The sequence below is a fragment of the Quercus lobata genome, chromosome 7 (genome assembly GCF_001633185.2).
Source record: "Quercus lobata isolate SW786 chromosome 7, ValleyOak3.0 Primary Assembly, whole genome shotgun sequence".
NCBI classification, from domain to species: Eukaryota; Viridiplantae; Streptophyta; class Magnoliopsida; order Fagales; family Fagaceae; genus Quercus; species Quercus lobata.
The window spans coordinates 34,183,273-34,201,891 of NC_044910.1; the positions used below are offsets into that span (position 1 = coordinate 34,183,273).

At 33.2% G+C, this 18,619-nt stretch overlaps 3 protein-coding genes and 1 non-coding gene across 5 annotated transcripts; 3 read left to right on the plus strand and 1 right to left on the minus strand.

The window, feature by feature from the left end:
* The first annotated feature begins 2,933 nt into the window (after nt 1–2,933).
* LOC115951371 (gamma-interferon-responsive lysosomal thiol protein) lies at nt 2,934–6,809 on the plus strand. The gene is made up of 5 exons (XM_031068590.1): nt 2,934–3,456; nt 5,120–5,185; nt 5,762–5,899; nt 6,034–6,126; nt 6,313–6,809. Exons 1-5 carry the CDS (start codon nt 3,172–3,174, stop codon nt 6,457–6,459), a joined length of 729 nt encoding a protein of 242 aa, XP_030924450.1. The 5' UTR covers nt 2,934–3,171; the 3' UTR covers nt 6,460–6,809.
* Nucleotides 6,810–8,467: 1,658 nt separating this feature from the next.
* LOC115954077 (gamma-interferon-responsive lysosomal thiol protein-like) lies at nt 8,468–10,545 on the plus strand. 2 transcript variants are annotated; one of them, XM_031071936.1, is made up of 5 exons: nt 8,468–8,775; nt 9,344–9,409; nt 9,590–9,730; nt 10,112–10,204; nt 10,280–10,545. In XM_031071936.1, the coding sequence occupies exons 1-5, from the start codon at nt 8,473–8,475 to the stop codon at nt 10,373–10,375; spliced, it is 699 nt and encodes a 232-aa protein (XP_030927796.1). In that variant the 5' UTR covers nt 8,468–8,472; the 3' UTR covers nt 10,376–10,545. The 2 variants fall into 2 exon arrangements, with proteins under 2 accessions (XP_030927796.1, XP_030927797.1); XM_031071937.1 differs by having other exon boundaries at nt 9,623–9,730.
* A 3,831-nt stretch (nt 10,546–14,376) lies between these two features.
* On the minus strand, nt 14,377–18,439 carry LOC115952383 (kinetochore protein SPC24 homolog). Its single transcript, XM_031069544.1, has 5 exons — nt 18,013–18,439; nt 16,529–16,670; nt 16,334–16,435; nt 14,946–15,019; nt 14,377–14,817 (listed from the first exon to the last, which is right to left on the minus strand). The coding sequence occupies exons 1-5, from the start codon at nt 18,188–18,190 to the stop codon at nt 14,711–14,713; spliced, it is 603 nt and encodes a 200-aa protein (XP_030925404.1). The 5' UTR covers nt 18,191–18,439; the 3' UTR covers nt 14,377–14,710.
* Nucleotides 18,440–18,537: 98 nt separating this feature from the next.
* Nucleotides 18,538–18,619, plus strand: TRNAS-CGA. Its single transcript has one exon. It is a non-coding gene; the product is annotated as a tRNA-Ser (tRNA).

Consider the following 18,619-nt stretch of genomic DNA (forward strand, 5'->3'; position numbering starts at 1 on the left):
TCAGGCCAAATGCCGAAGTAGCTAACAACACAAAGTTGCAAGAGCGGAGACTCGAACCTTTGAGCAAATTGGGCATTTGAGGGTTTCTTACCGTTAAGCCACACTTGGTGGTGGGTCGCATTAAAGTTTAAACTACATAAATGTTGTGAAACCTAATATAAAATATTACATACGTCCCACTTTGTTTGTCTTCTATTCCATATTGAGATGTCCCAAAATATTGTCCTGTTTCTAAAAATAAAAGTTATTAGTTTCCTAATGTTCCTTTTATACCCCTAAACCTCATTAAGAATAACTCTTTTTAAAAAAGGCTGATACATTTATTTATGGGTAGTTTTGTAAACTTATACATTTTTATAAGGCAAACAAGACAATAAATGATGTTCCCTTAAAATATTTGACTTTTCAAACATGACAAACAAAGTGAGACGGAGGGAGTAATTAATTTCCACCATTGTGCACCTTTGCCGTGATGGTCACTCCTTAAATTTTAGTACTTATGGGGTGTGGAGAGAACAAAAGTTGGGGTTCAAGTTTTCAGGAGGAAACTTCACACACATACATTTATGGTGTGTTTATTTGGAAGTGAAATAGGGTGGATGAAAAATTTTAGAGAGAAAATAGGTTTGTGTATTGTTTGGTTGGGAAGAGGGGAAAGAAAATTTTAATGTGGGGTCTAGACATTTTTCACCCGAGCCCACACAAAGTTTGTCTCTCTAAAATAAAGAGAAAACTGGGTGAGAGGAGTTTGATGGTGAAATGACAAAATTGCTTACGTGCAGTGCACATGGGCAAAGTGAGTCTCTTTTTTTTTTTTTTTTTCCCCTTATGGTTCCCAATGCAACTTGCCTCCTTTATTTTATTTATTTATTTTTGGTTTCCTAGGGGTGGTGTTTTGTTTTTTTCTATTTTTTGTTCTTCTTATGGATTCTTGGGCAACATTGCCTCCTTTTTTTTTCTTTTTTTCTTTTGACTTCCTAGGCGTGGTGCTTTTTTTTCTTTTTTCTTTTTTTTTTTTAACTAGAAATGAATTTTTTTTTGGAAATGATTTTTTGTAATAAATTTGGGTTATTGTTTTTTTTTTTTTTTTTGCTTATCACTTTTTTGTTTTAATTGGGCATAATTTTTTAACAAGGGTATATGAGTAAATTTAAACAAATTCATTTTTTCCAATCCTTCCACTTTTTCACTCCCAACCAAACAAAAAGGAGGAAAATTGAAATATTTCTATCCTCCCACTTTTCCACCCCTCCAACCAAACACACCATTAGATTAGGTTAAAGTAAAATTTCTATCTTGTATAAAAAATAAAATAATAAAATAAAATAAAATAAAAAAATTCCATGAATATAAAATATTTGTGATTTCCTAATAAATAAGTTTGAAGCCTACTTTTTCATTAGTACCTTTGATTGCATTAATGTAATCGTATTAATGAGCCAATTTTCCAAAACTGTAAAGATACTCAAATAAAAAAGATACTCAATATTGTCGAGTCATCCAACATCAATAAGGTGTGATATTGAAAAGGGGTTTATCACTTACTCCGCGACATTAACTGTTACATGTAGTTTTGGTGTTGGCGTGTGGGTGTATTCCCTTATCTCATCCCCTTTCCCCATATATGTGTGTGTGTATTTCTCAAATTTAAAATATATAAAAAAAAATAAAAACTAAATTTTTTGTATTACACAGAATTATAATAAAAAATCAGTCTAACCTATTTGGCTCCCGGTTTAACCGGTTGAAATAGCAATTTTTTTATTTTTTTCACTTTTTATTTATAGTTTTCAGTTTTTAAAGATAATTGGACTAAATTTAGGCTCAATTCATTATCAAACTAATTGAACCAACTGATCCAATTTTTAAAACCATGCCATTAGGCTAAAATATGGGGTTGCTCATTCAAATTTTTGGGGTTAGGTTTAAATTTTCTTTTTAATTAGCAGAGATAACAAAAAGACTTTACCAGTTAACTTAAATAAAACCTACGATTAGCTTTAGATTTTTGGTTAAGTTTCTTAACACTAAAATTTATAGGGTAACTCCAATATATTGTTTCTAAAATCTGAGAATTATAAAATGCATAATTTAGGGCTATAATTGAGCTTATTTTCTATTTTTTCCAATAATGTTTGGGCTCAAGCTCGAATTGGCTCAATTTGATTCATTAGTCAAGTCAAGGTTGAGCTCATTATCAAGCTCTTGAGTTCAAGATTCAACATAAGTACATTATCAAGTCAATTTTAAGCATATCATCAAGCCCATTTGGTTTGGATGAGTGGTTCAAACTCCCAATTAATTAAAGGCATATTATGATATGAATTTATTTTTCAAGCCCATATAAAGCTTATTACAAAGTTTAAAAACGGGCCTAGACTCGACTTTTTTTTTTTTTTTTTTTTTATCAAACCCTATCATTTATGAATTTGTTCATGAACGATTTTTTTTTTTTTTTTTACTTGGGTTCAACTCGTTTATTAAACAAGCCTAAAACTAAGGTTTAAACTTAGCTTTTTTACAAATAAACCAACATGAATGAGCTCTTTATCGAGCTGGGCCCAAATTGTTTATAAATAACTTAGTTCATTTACAACCCTAAGTGCAGTGGGTGAAACAATTATAGAGTCCATCGATCCACTCATTCAATTACATAATTTAAGAGGTGCCAAGGCTCTTCAAAATAAAGTTGTATAAACAAATGAAAACCTTAGAAAATTAGACATAAGTTAAATAAGCTAAATAAACAGCTTAATTTCACTCCAATACTCACTTGAGAAAATATTTGTATTAAAAAAAAAAAAAAAAAAGTTCTTATACTCCAGGGTAAGGTAACCATGATGACTATAACTAACCATGTTCTTTAGAGCATAAACACAAGTTCTGACAAAGAAAAAGAAGCTGAAAAAGAAAAAGTCCATAACTCAATCAGAGCCTAAAGTTAATAAAGATAAGGAATTGAAGTCACACTGACGCTCACTTGCCCATATTAAAAACTAGCAGTTACTCTCACACTTTATTGTAATTTCACTGCAAATAAATAGAGTATTCAGTATTCTAATCGATCCACCATCACTTTCACAAACAGGTACACACAGTAAAGCCCATAACAAAATATAACCACACAAAAACCACCACCGACTGAAGTGAGCTTCATCGTTTTTTATTTTTATGTTTTTGCGGCCACAAATGGGTTCTCGCCAAATACTCACCATTTTGATTCTCACAAACACATTGCTCTCTTTCATTACTCCGACTCACTGTTCTTCTTCTTCCAAGTCACAGAATGTTACTGTGTCGCTGTACTATGAAACTCTGTGTCCTTACTGTGCGAATTTCATAGTGAACTATCTGGTGAAGATCTTCCAGAACGGTCTTATCTCCATTGTCAATCTCAGGATGGTCCCATGGGGCAACGCTTGGATCAACAAATCGGACGGCTCCTTCATTTGCCAGGTCACTTCTCCATCTTCTTCAACTTTCTTTCTTTCTTTTTCTTATTTTTTATTTCACAACAATCTTTTTCAAAACTAATGACACGGTAAATTGTGATGGGAATGTCACTTTTACGTAGATCCACCATTTATATCACAACATATCACATCAGCTCTCTCGCTCCACCTAGAAAACCAGTGATTTTAAGCATGAGAGACAATAGTACTTAAACCAGTGGGTCATGCACGGTGCATCTACCTTCAAACTTGAGTTTCCCATTGGGGTTTTGTTTATGGGTCTGTTAACAAATCCCTTTTTGAAAAAATTTTATTGGGTCAAAATTTTTTCAATTCTCGATAAATTTTTTCTCAAAAATGATATATTATTGTATGTCTTTAGGGTACACATTAATAAAATTAAAATTATTTGTTCATTTATACATTTTTAAGTAGTAGTATGTATGTAGTCCTATAATTAACCGGTAGAAGAACACATTAAGATAATTGATAGAAGTGGGAAATGAGAGTCACATTTTTTTTTCCCTTGTGTTGAAGAGTAATGAGGATTTAGTTGTTCCAATGCGCGTTTCCTGATCTACTTACTTTTAGCTTTTGGTCACCTTTCATTTCCTAGTGTCAAAATCTTTTCAAGTCACTTGTAGGGGTGTGCATCAAACGGACCACCCGACAAAACCAATTCAATCCAACCTCGAGTTGATTTTCATGAGTTAGTGGGTTGGTTGGGGTGGGTTCAAATTGATAGTTTTTTAAACCCATATAACTTATAACTTAAACCCACCACATATGAAAGTTTATTTATTTTATAATTTTATGAATTAATGTTGATAAATTTGAAAATTTACAATATAAGTTAAGCATATTATGTGAGTTGTAATAATTTATAAAAAATTAAATAACTAATAATAAAAGTTCAATTTATATAAGGTATGAGAGATGTAAGCCCAGCCCATTTGGTTAAGTTAGTTTCCACACGTATAATAAATACGGTTTAGTTAGGAATTTCACAACCTGTCAAGTTTGAGTTTTTTTTTTTTTTTTTTTTTTTTTGAGAAAAGACAAGTTTGAGTTTTGAGTTGAAAATCCCTTTAAAAAAAAATAATGATGAAAAATAAGACTAGGGATTGAAAAATAAGCCTATCCAACGGGTTTAATGAAAATTTTCAGTTGTCGACTATCAATAGCAATGATAATAAATAATAAATACATGCACTGAGTGCATGGTGGGCCAGTCTATAAAGAGGCCTTAAGCTGTTAGGTCCGTGGGAGCCGATTTTAGTAAATACTCTGGGCCGGGATCTTTGTTGTGATTTGTCCACGCGTGCAAGAATTTCCAGGTAAGGCCCTGATGATTTAAAATATAAAATATAAAAAATGTATGTAAGCCATGAAATTAGATTTATTGTATATATTACAGAGTAATGCTACAGTTACAAATTATTTTATAATATTTTTATAAACTGCTGTGTAGCTTAGCATTTATCAGATAATTTATTGGTAAATAAAAATGTGATATTAATGATGGCCCAGATTAAAACTAGTAAGAATTTGCCACATCAATAGTTTGTAAAAATGTTATAAAATAATTTGTACCTATAGCATTATTCTATATTATAACTCTTAAAGTAGAATTGTTTTAACTAATCTTCATTTTACCATATTTGCAGCATGGGTCAGATGAATGCTTGCTGAACACTATTGAAGCCTGCACTATTATTGTCTACCCTGATGTGGTAAGGCCCCCAATATCTTTATTATAAAAAAATAAAAATAAAAACACTTGATTATATTATAGTGAGCATATCAGGCTTGTGATACTAATTCTCTTGTTTGCAAAGTGAAGGAATGGGTTAATTGATATATGCAATTATGAGAGATTGTGTTTTCTTAATTTTTTGTAGTGAACTTTGCTTATTTGCAATTTTGACCTATGTTTAGATTAACTTTTTTCTTGTATACTTTATTATACATAAAAATTGTGAGATTTTAAAAAATTGTATATAAGCAAATATGAAAAAAAAAAAAAAAAAAACTTGTGATTATGGTTTAAAATATTATACAAAACATGTTTTTTTCTTAAGAGAGCAAAGTGGAAGAGAAGGATTCGAATCTTTTTTTATTTTTGAAAAAGTTTAAACCTATGATGTCCACTCCTGATAATTGTTTTTTTTATCATTAGGATTCGAATATAAATTCTCCTGAAATCAAAAGAAAATTAGATAATATTATTGAATTATAAGACTTGTGTCATCGTGTCATGAAAGCATGTTGCTGACCTGAAAATATTGTACAATTTGAGTCTGATTCAGGTCCGGCATTTTAGATTTATCCACTGTGTTGAGCGTCTCACCTTGGAAGGCAAGCATACGGAGTGGATCAATTGCTTTCAAAAGTCAGGATTGGGTACTGTACCCATCGATTGCTACAATAGTGGTTATGGAAATGTGGTTAGTTTCACATGCTAGTTCTTTGATTGGTCCAGTACCATGTACCCTCTTCTTTATTACTTTTGGTTACTTTATTGTTCAAATTCATGAACTTTCTTCATTAGTTAAATTCCATATTCATATTTGATACACAGATTGAACAGAAATATGCCAAGGAAACAGGTCAGCTCAATCCACCACATAGATTTGTACCATGGGTGGTTGTGAATAATCAACCAATCCAAGAGGTTGGTCCCTTTTTCCTTTTCGATGAATATTCAATCACACAAAAAATGATCTCATCATGCAACATTCTTTTTATGAGAGGTGATGTTGCATGTAACTGTTACATAAGATACCAAAGCCTTTGGTCCGACATTAGTCTTTAGGCTTTTCCTTCATTTATTTTCTTAACAAAATCTTTCTTGATGTAGGACTATGGAAATTTTGTGGCCTATATTTGTAAGGCTTACAAAGGTCCTAAACCTGAGGCCTGTAGATCACTTTCACCTATGGTTGACTCAATTGAGAAATCAAATTCTATCCAGCCAGTATGCTATGTGGATGAAGAAAGAACTTGACATCATTAACAACGGCAAATAAGATCCCAAGTTTGGTGAAAGATTCTCTGACAAACCATGGATGAAGGAGGAGCTTTCAGTGTGACTCTGAGACACGATTTATATAATTCTTCATCAATACAAAACTTTACAGCATCATGGTGTATTTCACTAATGTTAATATGATGGTAATTTATTGGTTGATTGGCATGCTATGTAAAACAAGTAACCTGGTTGTAGTACTCTCATTTTTTCCCTTCTTGATTTAGGTTATTTATGTGTCCTAACATGTATTTTTGTTTATAACTTTGGTTTCTAGAAAACAGCCTAAAGTTATCAAGAGCCTTGTAGCTCATTAGCATTGCTTGGTACTTGGTTATCCCATAGCGTAGAACTTGGCTTTAAAGATTTCCTCTCCTTGTTGTGAGCATTTTAAAAATATAAAAATAAATAAAAAGGCCTAAAGTTTGAATACCAACATAGGACTATTGATGATTAAGCTTTTTGAAGACTGATTCATGACTCTCCAAAATTGATATTTAGCAAAGTTGTTTCAAATTGGCATGATCCCTGCATAAAGAATGAGACAAAAAGATGAAGAATGATAAAAAAAGACCTATCTTTTGTCAGATGTCAGTTGTCATCTTTAGTAAAGGGGCAATGACTGTGAAGGATTAGGTGATGAATTCTTATGCATGTGACTACTAATGAGTGGTCTGCAAGAATCTCGGTCTAAAGACTCATATAAGGTTGAAAACCTTACTTGGCACAGCCTAGAACATAAGTCACACTTGGTTGGAGGCAATTACAAACCCAAATGCAATCAGAAGGATTTGATCTGGCCTCTCTCTTAACTTTTATTATGTGTAATTTGAGAAGGAAATTTTAAAATTTTTTTTAAATATACTAAGATTTTGAGCTACGGTGTCCACTTTATGGTAATTATTCTTTATCATCAAATCAGGATACTAATAGGTTTTTATTTGGTATGTGGGATTCAATCTTAATACTTTATTCGATGACAAGATACTTTACCAATTGGGCTAACTGAAACCCACTATAAAGTTTTATTTTATTTTATTTTTTTACTATTATCTAATAGATAAGAGGCATAGAATATTAATTTCCTCTTGAATTTTCTATGGTATATACCATGACTCTTAGTATGATTATGTCCATTGAACAAAAATGCAGAGAATGTTTCATTCATTATGAGGAAAATGAAAAGTTGTGGTATTGATGAGTTCTTTGTAATGTTTGTCATCACACATCTTAATTCAGTAAAAATAATATCAAGTTTAGCTAAAAAAGAAAAAGAAAAAGTTTGAACTATCTTCCAAAAAGGTATAACATTAATAGAAAATTTTGATCTAACGTGTCACTCCTGTAAGTTTTGTCTGCAAGGAATTAAAGTCCATACCTAAGCCTGCAAATCTTTTCTTTTTGTTGAAGCATTTAAAAGAAGCACTCACCATCAATCCTTCTGTCATATATGTACATAGGAATAGAAGTTTCCTCAACTCACACACTCCTCTTAATTCTTATGTTGGACCACATTGAACGAGTTCACATGAATGGTAATAGATTGTCACTCTAGAATGGCTGCAAAATTCAGTATGACCAAAGTAGTTCATGGCTGAGATCATTCACATGTGGTGTTGAAACTACAAACTGGACTTAACATTTTAAAGAGACCAATTAATAAGATTTACAAGCTGTACATGTAGAATGTATAGGATAAGTATCATTTAAGGATGTAAACGATAAGGATCATTAAACGCAGAGCTGACTTGAGCTGGAGAATTATAGTGGAAAGGGACAAATCTGCAAAATGAATAGTGTAATTGTTAAAGAAACTGACCAAAAATCAAATTGTTAAGCTATTGCAGTCAGTTTCTGCTGGCCTTTTAGTCGTTGAATATGAAAATAAAGTCATTGATGTCATATTACGCATTCAAAAGCAACAACTTGCGCAAATTATATATACCCACACGTACCCTTCTAGAGACGATATTACTATGGTCTCAAAACAAAATGGCTTCTGCCAAATTAATTTTCACGTTTGTAATAGCTTTCTTGTTGTCCTTGTTCATATCCCCTTCTCATTCCTTTTGGTCTTATCCTCCAAATGATGATGGTCTCAAGGTCTCTGCCATTGATTCTCCAAAGGTTAATCTGTCTCTCTACTATGATACTTTGTGTCAAAATTGCTCTACTTTCATCGTGACAAATCTCACAGAAGTCTTCAACAATGATCTCATCACTATCATCAATCTCAGACTAGTCCCTTGGGCCAATGCTTACATTAATAAAACTAACAATGCCATTGTTTGTCAGGTAACATTTTCATCTCCATCTGGTTTTTTGTTATTTTTACAAGCATTTTGTGATACGTGCAAGGCCATTTTACCACAATGTAGTCATATTTGATCCCATGAACCTATTAGATTTGACTTGGCATTAGTTGGAGGTTGGAGGTTCAAAATTTTGACTTCCATTTGGTTCTGAAAAGTCTGTAAGAATAAAATTTATAAAAATAGAGACTTGAACCTTTACATGTTAGTGTTATAATCGGTTGAATGGATTCTCAGCAAATCAAACTGTTTCATGAAGCTCCAATCTGAAGTCTCTTACACAAAGTTCCATACTTTATTCATTAGCGATATATGGGCCCTCCTTTTTTTTTTGTTAATTAACCTTTGGAATGTAATTCATTTCTGCTTATGACAAAATTTTGGAATCATATAATTCCAGCCAGGCAGATGCCACCATGCCCCACATGGTGATTGTGGCATGGCGCTTCTATCAATCAAAATTTTCCATTTTACATGGACTAAATCTTGTTCAATTTTTCAACATGATTGTTGCTCGTCTGTCTCGACTTTTAACAAAAAAAAAATTGCAGCATGGACCTGATGAATGCTTACTAAATACTTTGGAAGCTTGTGCTATCAACGTGTGGCCCAATGTGGTAAGATTGCTTTTTACCCCAAATTACACTTAAGTAAATCCTAGTACAACCTTTTGATGAATTGAAAAGACAAATTTTCAAGTGAAACCTAATGTTCATATTAGTACCAATGTGGAGTACAGTTACAAAGTGTGTAGAGCATGTAACCAAAATTTAAAGATGGTACATATTGTTTTGCAGAACATACATTATGCTGTGATTTACTGCTTTCAGTTTCTGGCCATTGAGGGAAAACACAAAGACTGGAAAAGTTGTTTTGACACGCTGGGGTTGAATAAGACATCCGTTTTGGACTGCTATATCAGTGGCAATGGAACAAAGGTAAATTTCATCTCTTTCATTCCTTATGGTTGTTTTTATTATCTATGCTTCTAAATGCTGATTTTACTTATTTGTCAGCATTATTACTATGACCACTACTTGAATTGTATTTATTAGCTTTAGAATAAGAAATCAATGATATGACCCACAGAGTTATTCTCTAAATAGTGAAAGGACCCCCGTGATTCACTTCAATTGTCTCTTTATTAGACTCCAAAAACATGTAAATGACTGTTCATCTTTAAAGTGCTCTTCTTCTTTTCTTTTCTTTTTTCTTGGCTTCTGTTGCTTGCAACTTGATTTTTGGATATTTGTTAATTTTATCTTTCATTATTGAATAAATATACATTAGGCCATGAGATATACTGCTTTCCAATGCAGCTTCTACAAAAGTATGCTGATGAAACTGGCCATTTAAGTCCACCTCATAGATTTGTGCCATGGCTGGTTGTCAATAATCAACCACTCCAAGAGGTAGTCCTATCTAAATTTTTTAGCATTCCCCATCTCTTTCTCTCCCTCATTGATTTATGGCTGTTCCTAATGCAGGACTATAAAAATTTTGCTACCTATGTCTGCAAGGCATTCAAAGGCAGTGGAGCACCTCAGGCCTGCAAATCACTTGTACATAAGAAGATCAACTAGTTAGATTAGAGGGCATATCATATTAATTAACTTTGCCTTAAATGTAAAATAAGAATAGCAGGTGTTCTTAACAGTTTCTAAAGGCAACAAAAAATATCATGTGTAAACCTTTGTGATGGAAGCTTCAAAATGATTTCCAATATTAATATGAAAGAAAAATCCAGAGGCTGAGCAAGAGGAATAACCTAATCATCAAATTATAATTTACTCATATTTCATTTTGATCAGAATAGTTTACTAAGTTCAAATGTTATAATTGACTAGTGACTATACTTCATCAAGAAGAAGTTAGTTGTTTGAGTATCCATCTCTTTCAGTTCTGTACCACTCCCTCCCTCCCTCATCTAACATAGCCACTTAACATAATTCCAATTGAACCTGTTAGTTCCTGTCACACTTTTCTTTTCTTTTACTACACCCACAGTTGTGCCAGACACTTACCTTTCAAGAAAGATGTTAGCTATAAAGTTACAATAGTAATTCCGTGGCTAAAGATAAACCTGTTTACTAAAAGATTAAAACTTGATCCCGGAAGTGGTGGCGTAAGGGCAAGATTAAGGTAGTAAATTAAAATAACATTGTCATCAAATGGACTTTCACCAAAAAAAAAAAAAAAAAGGGTTTCTGCAAATGGAATTCACAAAAATAAACAAAAGCTATGTCCTCAAATTTTGGTGAAAAAAATAAATACGAAATAAAAGGAAAAAATATGTAAATTACTTTATAGCATCCTTTTGTTGAGGACTTTAAGAGCATGAAATTTTAGCTTTATAAATTTGATCTTACCGTTAAGACTTTATAATTTAATAATTTATAGAGGCAATTTCTTCTACTCTATGAGAGAGAGAGAGAGAGAGAGAGAGAGAGAAATCAAGGACAAAATGGATCGAAGTGGACCAAACTAGGTTGAATGGACCAAAGTGAACCAAACAGACAGAATTGGATCAAAATTGACTGAAGTGGACTGAATGGACTGAAATGGACCAGAATTTACTGAAATGCTACACTAATGTGGCTTAACAGAAGCACACCCTATCAATTGAAATTGCAGAGAGATAATATTTCATGAGAAACAATAGGCAGTCTAAAGCATAACATTCCGGAATAGAATTGCATTAGTGCATTAGTTGTTTGGTAAACTGATTTGGTTAGTGCATTAGTTGTCTGGCAACCTCATAATTAATGAAGGGGTTAATTCATTTTTGACGTGCATTTGCACCCTTTGCTTTAATTAAGGTTTTTTTTTTTTTTTTTTTGAGGGGATTGCTTTAATTAAGGTAGTAGAAGTAGATGGATCATGGACAACTGTTCAAATATATGCTACATTATTGCTGAGCCCCAACCATAAACTCAAAAATTACCAACTAAAACAATAAATAGAGAGCATCACTATTAGTCATCACTCACAACCACATATTATAATTTTATAAATTTTTTTTATGGATATAATTTTATAACTTGATTAGCTCAATTAAACTGTGAAAAAGTGGTAGGCACTTTCGTAATTAAGAGGAATTATAACATAAGTGGGTACTTCAAGCTGCTATATATATGTCCATGACACATGAGAGCTAGGCATAAATGTGCTAGGCTCCCCAAAATGGCTCATCTTAAAATTTTCTCCTTCATTGTTCTAACTTCTCTGCTGTTCATGTCAATTCCTCCATTCTGTTGTGCTGACTATCATAGCAACAGAGATCGAGCTCCACCACAACCTTCAAATGCTAAGTTGTCTCTAAACAAAATTCTAAAACTCAATCTGACTTTGTACTATGATTCACTGTGTCCATCTAGCAGGGATTTCATCATAAGGGATCTAGTGAAAGTATTTATGGAGGACCTAATCAGCATTGTCAACCTCCGGCTTGTCCCATGGGGCAATGCTCTTATTGTAGAACCCAACGAGAACATAATTTGCCAGGTCACATTTTGATCTTCATTTTCATTCATTCATTTTTTTTTCCCTCATGCATTTAATAATGTACTTAAGATTAATGATTAGGACACTTTCTCAAGCATTTAAGCCTATGTGTTTTTGGTATTAATGTTTTGCAGCATAGCCCAGATGATGCAACCTGAATGCTATAGAGGCCTGTGCCATTAACATCTGGCCAGATGTGGGAAAACCTGCTCTCTTCCAGTCTTCCTCAAATCTCTTAAAAATACATCATACAATCTATAGTTGCACTGTTATCAAGTTTTAGTTAATAAATTGCTAGCATAACATGTACAACTAGCCTAAACTGTTGCAAATAATATGAACTACTAAGATACAATGAATTGTAACTCTAATGCAGAAGCAACATTTCAAATTTCATCAAGTGTGTTGAGAGTCAAGCCTCTGAAGGAAGGCAAATAGGGGAAAACACATGGAAATCTTGTTGTCAAAAACTGAGTGAGTCCAAGGCCTGTTTCAGATTGCTACAATAGTGGCCTTGGGAGAGAGGTAAAGTATCATCAGGTTATCAGGTTATGTTATGGTTTATTGAATTAGATTCATTAGTGAGAAACCTCTAATCTATTTGTGTAATGAATCGATATGCAGCTTTTACTACGTCATACTGATGAAACAAATCATCTTAATCTTTTTTTTTTTTTTTTGCACAAATCATCTTAATCCACCTCATACATTTGTACCATGGTTGATCTTGGATAACCAACCACTGTACAAAGTTAGCTTTTAATCTCTCTGTGTCACACATGCGCGTGCATTCATGCTAATTCTTTACTTCTCGATGCAGGACTTCAAAAACTTTGTCACCTATGTTTGCAAGGCTTACAAAGGCCACCTTCAAATAAAGGCTTGCAAATCACTTCCAGAAGAGATCAACTTAGATGAGAATGCCAATTCAATCCAACCGCTGTGTAATGCTAGTGAAACAAAGAAAATGCATGGGTCACCAACAGCTTCATGGATGCGACATATGAAGATGGAACCTCTGGCCTATTTCAGATATCGTTCTACATCACCTTCTGCTCTGTCAATCATGGCTGGTCTACTACTATTATAATAATACCTTGCCAGCTTGTTTATGGTGTTTAGATGGATATATAGCAAGCTTATGAGAAGAGGGAACTACTGTTTGTATGTCATAGTGGATGTACTTATGGCTCTACTAGAAATTTATGTGGGTCATATGTAACTTTGGTAAGCCTTTAGAATCTCCCCGCATTAATTGATAGTTATAATATAATCTTCAGTTACAGAACTCACTAAATTGAAACTATAAATCTAGGGACAATTTTTCACATGACCTATTGTAATTGATGCATAATAAATTGATATCAAATATATATCTATGTGAAAATGATATTGCTCTAGTCACAACTTACTACCTTAAAAATTGTAAGAATGTTGTCACCCTAACATTACTCAAATTTAAATTACATGCCTGACTCCAAATGAGGGGAACACTAATTAATAAATTAAAAGACATACCCTACAAACCAAAGACATCAAACAATAAATGTTTTTTACAAACATTTCATCAAGCCATTTATATCTTTGCTATCTCGCTATGTCATTTGAACACCTTGCTCAAAGAATTCCAGCAAGTTTGCAACAAATCTTGTCAGTCATAGCATATTGAACACATTATTGTCGTAATAAGATCCTTTAAAATTCTTAGGATGACTCCACCATAAAGTTCTTAAAATCCTATCCATTAGTTTGGAAATAAATGTATTAGATGTTATCATGTCTTCAACATTTAAGAAAACATCAACCATCACCATTTTAGTTTCTATTTAAATTATTGATGATGTGATAAAATCCAATCATATGTTTTCAAGATAAATGGATAAAATTTTAAGAACTCCATAGTAGAGTTACCCTAATAGTAATAACTCTAGAGAATACTAATTCATTCTCATCCAATCACAATACAATAGAGATGCAAGCAATGTTTATGGTGGGATTGTAATGATGTAACTAGACAATGCTTGTTGTTGTGGAAATTAGAAGTGACAACCTTAACACCAAAGAATTGTGTATCATAAGTATGGCTAATCTCACTTTATTTTATTCTTAATCAAAATTGTCTGTAGCACTTAAAACTAGAATGATACATTTCCACAAAACATGACTACGTTTCTTCAACAAAATACAAGTGGAAACTGAAACTAAAATTCCTCTTGCAGGCACCAGAACCATTCTAGAATAAACACTGGAAAATATGGCTCTACAATAACTTATTACAAACACAAACCTAACTAAAGATTAAAGATTTGAAATTTGCAAAATGCAGTCCCTAAAATTACCAGACAAAAAGTTCTAAAGGTAGTTAGCACACTATATTACACATACTGTCTGAAAGGAAGAATGTCCCATATTTATCACGAACTTATCATTTTCCAAATGCCATTACATGCATCAACAGGATCTATCTTTGTCAGGTCAAATTCAAACCTCTCAACCACCTTTTTCTCCCTATCCACAATATCTGCAATTAATAAGGTTTAAGGAGAACACAGTTGTTACAATATTAGGCAGCCTTGAATCTGAAAATAGCCCATGCAAAAGAAAGTCTATCAAATGAAAAAATAATGCCAAACCACAATAGAAGGATACGGCCTGAAATTTTAGACTGATCATCTAAGTTTGGAATAATGTTTGTGACAGAAGCATACAATGAAAGCATCCTCCTGCAAGACAACACAAAAATGTTTCATTTTTTGGATTTATGGAACTCAACTGTTAGTCTCTTATTCGCACACACACACAGAGAGTGGGAGAGAGATCATCAAATAATGCAACAAAAGATTCAGGACAGTATTTTTCATGGGCAATGTGATACAACCCTCAAGTTCGTTTTATAAGAATAATAGCTTGTTGAGTGCTACAAAAGATCGCAATATTCCTCAACCTGAAAACTTCTAAGGGCACGCCAGTGGTACTAAGTAACACCAGGGCTGTCTTCTAGCATTGTCAAATACTAGAGAACATCGCTACATCTTTCATATGAGTTAATTTGAGCAATATTTTGTGAATCTGAAACATCTCCTAGTGGGATAAACTTAGCCTGTCAAGACTCACACAAGAAAAAGTTCCTAAAAAGATATTTAAATGAAAAGTGTGCCTTGGATTTTTTTTTTTTTTTTCATGTGAATTGGGTTTTGAAAAAGCCTTTTCTATTCCATCACAATTGCTCTTTTGCTTGCATTGATCATTCAAGCACCAAAATGTTTTCTAAATATGAACAGATGTCATATCTAAAAATGAACATAAAAAGACAGAACAAAACCATTGACTTAAACATGAAGATTCATGAAACTAACACAAACATAACTAGTACAGGCTTATACAAGAAAATCCAACTGCACAAAAACCCAATTGCCAACTCCTGTGTGGTCTTGTTGTAAGAGCATGGACTGCCTTGAACCAAATCTCTAAAATGCTGGACAGAACTATTATAACATATTCAAAAAGTAAAGTTCATGAACCTAAATTATGGTGTACAATAAAAAATTCATAAAGACAAGAATATCCCACAAACTTAATTCACTTTATAAGGTTTTTATATTTGTCAAGCTTACAGTAGTTAAATCAACCTCACTGACTTGTTATGTTAGTGTGTTTGGATGAGTTTATCTGTTTATTTTGTTCCGTTTGCAAAAGCACAGTTGTGCATTGAAAAAGGCAATGTTTTAAAAGGCTGTGCAGTTTGTTTTAAGAGTGAAAACAAGCTCATCCAAACAAATGCTTACACATAAAGATGTGACGGCAATTGTTAGAGATTCAAAAAGCCATAGCAATGGTGGACTACAGAACTTGACACTGATAAATGAACACAATTTCTTTCTCGAGACATTAATGTTAGATACTTAAACAAATAAGCACTCAAGAATTAGTTATTTTAATTTTTGCTAGATTCTCACTGTTACTCTTACCATTCTGAGTAAGAATACATACATGTATGAAATTCTCATGATGCCATAAACCAAGAAATATATACTTACTCTGCCCTCATCTCATCCTGCTCAAGTCTCTTCAGAGCTTGCCTTCGCTCTTGAAGGGGAATACTTTGGAGTTCCAGATCATTAATCTCATTGTTTATCCTTGTGTTGTATGGAAAACAAAGACTTGCCAATCAACACCATCAAAATAAAACCAATTATCTGAAAAAACTCAGTTAAAATTGACAATATACTTATCTAAGCTCATCCATAAGCAAATGTTCTTTCTCCATTTCCACTTCCAATTCTTTCTGAAGGAGGTCAATTTCTGCATCTGCAGCAACCTCAGATTTTGCCTCCTCTGTCTTCTTCTTACATACATCTATCTTTTTCTGATAATCTGCTTCACATAAGAGGTAAACTGTATGATATAGCAACAACGGGATCTGAATTCAAATGAACAAGACTTGTATACAAGCAATTGAGATCCATCCTGTTAGCTAGAGTGAAAACCTATACCTCAGCGCATGATGTTGACTAGCATGGAAACAAAACAATTGTCAAAATGCTTATTGCTTGAAAGAATTTTCAAAGCAAACTAAACTACACACTAACATCTTATACTCAACTACATCTTTACAAAACCCCAGGATCAAAGTTAAAAATATATATGCCCAAGTTGAACCGTTCATTACAATTTCCAATTCTGTCAAGTCAGAACAAAGGGTATCTTTATCTATATTCTCAAATCCCAACTAATATACTCAAAACAACACTCCCACTCTTAACAATAAAAAATATTTACAAGCTTTAGAGGTTAGGATGAAAACTTTTAAGAGAAATGATATAGAACATAGTGGAGGGTGTCCCAACAGGTGTGTGTGTGACTCACCGATCGAGAAAAGATAACGAGAAACAGATATAATAGAAGATCTTCAATAAAATAAGAAAGAGTTTATCACGGCCCACGAGCTTCAAAGGATAAAGGAAACCAATTCAACTGCCTTGGAACAACAAAACAAAAAGAGTCAACAAATCCCACCCCAACCCCCCAGGGAAAAAAAATGGGGAACCTTCTGTCCTATATCTTACTATGGAGCAATCTGTTAATAATTCCTCTTTTGCTATGAATCATATCAAAGTGAGCTCCATATGCACATACTATCACAAAAATCCACCTTTCTGAAATTTCTGTAAGTCCTCTACTGTCAGTACACACTATGATAGTGCGTAGCAACTCAAATTGAACACAGAGAAGCCTCAATTCTTCTTCTAACATTACAACAGTTAAACTACCAATTCTCCCCAAAAGCTTAAGTTGTTAGGAAATTGTGAATTTAATCATTTAACCATAATTCTAACAATAACCATGTAAAGCTTAACTAGGAATTGTAGTGTACTAGGCAAGCCCAAATTCCTTCCATTTTTTTGGGTGATAATTCAATATTTACAATTTTTGGGTGCGCTTTATTGAACCATTGACGTCTCCATTGAAATCGCTAAGAGGTGTCAATTAAGCTACAACGCTCTTGGGCCTTGACTAACATTACTTTCATGTGTACCCATTACTAACACCGCTTTCATTAGCACCAATCCCTTCATGACACCTCAGCATTTATGAAAATTATTGTTTAACTATACTTATTATCGATTTCTAAAATATAATCACAAAGGAAAAACAGAACACAAAACGACATTTTTCATTTAAAAAAAATAATAAAATGAAAATTGAAGAACCGGACCTTGGAGTGAGCTCTGGAGCTGATTGAAATCAGAGTCACAAGAAGAGCGAAGGGACTTGGAATGTTCTAGACACTGCGAGAAGCTGTTGATGTCTCTCTTGTCCTTCAGAACTCGAACGAGGTCGTCACTGTACGCTATCAGCTGCTCCACGTCCACGTTTTTTGAAGAATCACCCATTTTTCCTAAGAATGTGATTGCCTAGGGTTTCAGATTTTTCTTTTTCCGAGTTGTAATTGAATTTCAAAGAGAAAAGAGAGGTAAAGGTTATTGGGTTTTTGTTCGAGTAAAGTGAGAAAAAATGGGTTTGCTTTTTTTTCGGATTTGGATTTTGGGGGCGGAAATTGAAATCGTTTTTTTGCGGGAAAGCGAGGAAATGGGAGGGAAGGAATTTGTGGAAAATGATTTGAATGAAAAAAATAAAATGGAATATTAATTGCGAACGAAAATGATGATAAGTATGATTTAAAATGAAGCCGTTTTGGTTTAAGGTTAGATAATTTAAGTAGTTTACTTTCTTCGCGAGGGTCGATATGTCCGAGTGGTTAAGGAGACAGACTCGAAATCTGTTGGGCTATGCCTGCGCAGGTTCGAATCCTGCTGTCGACG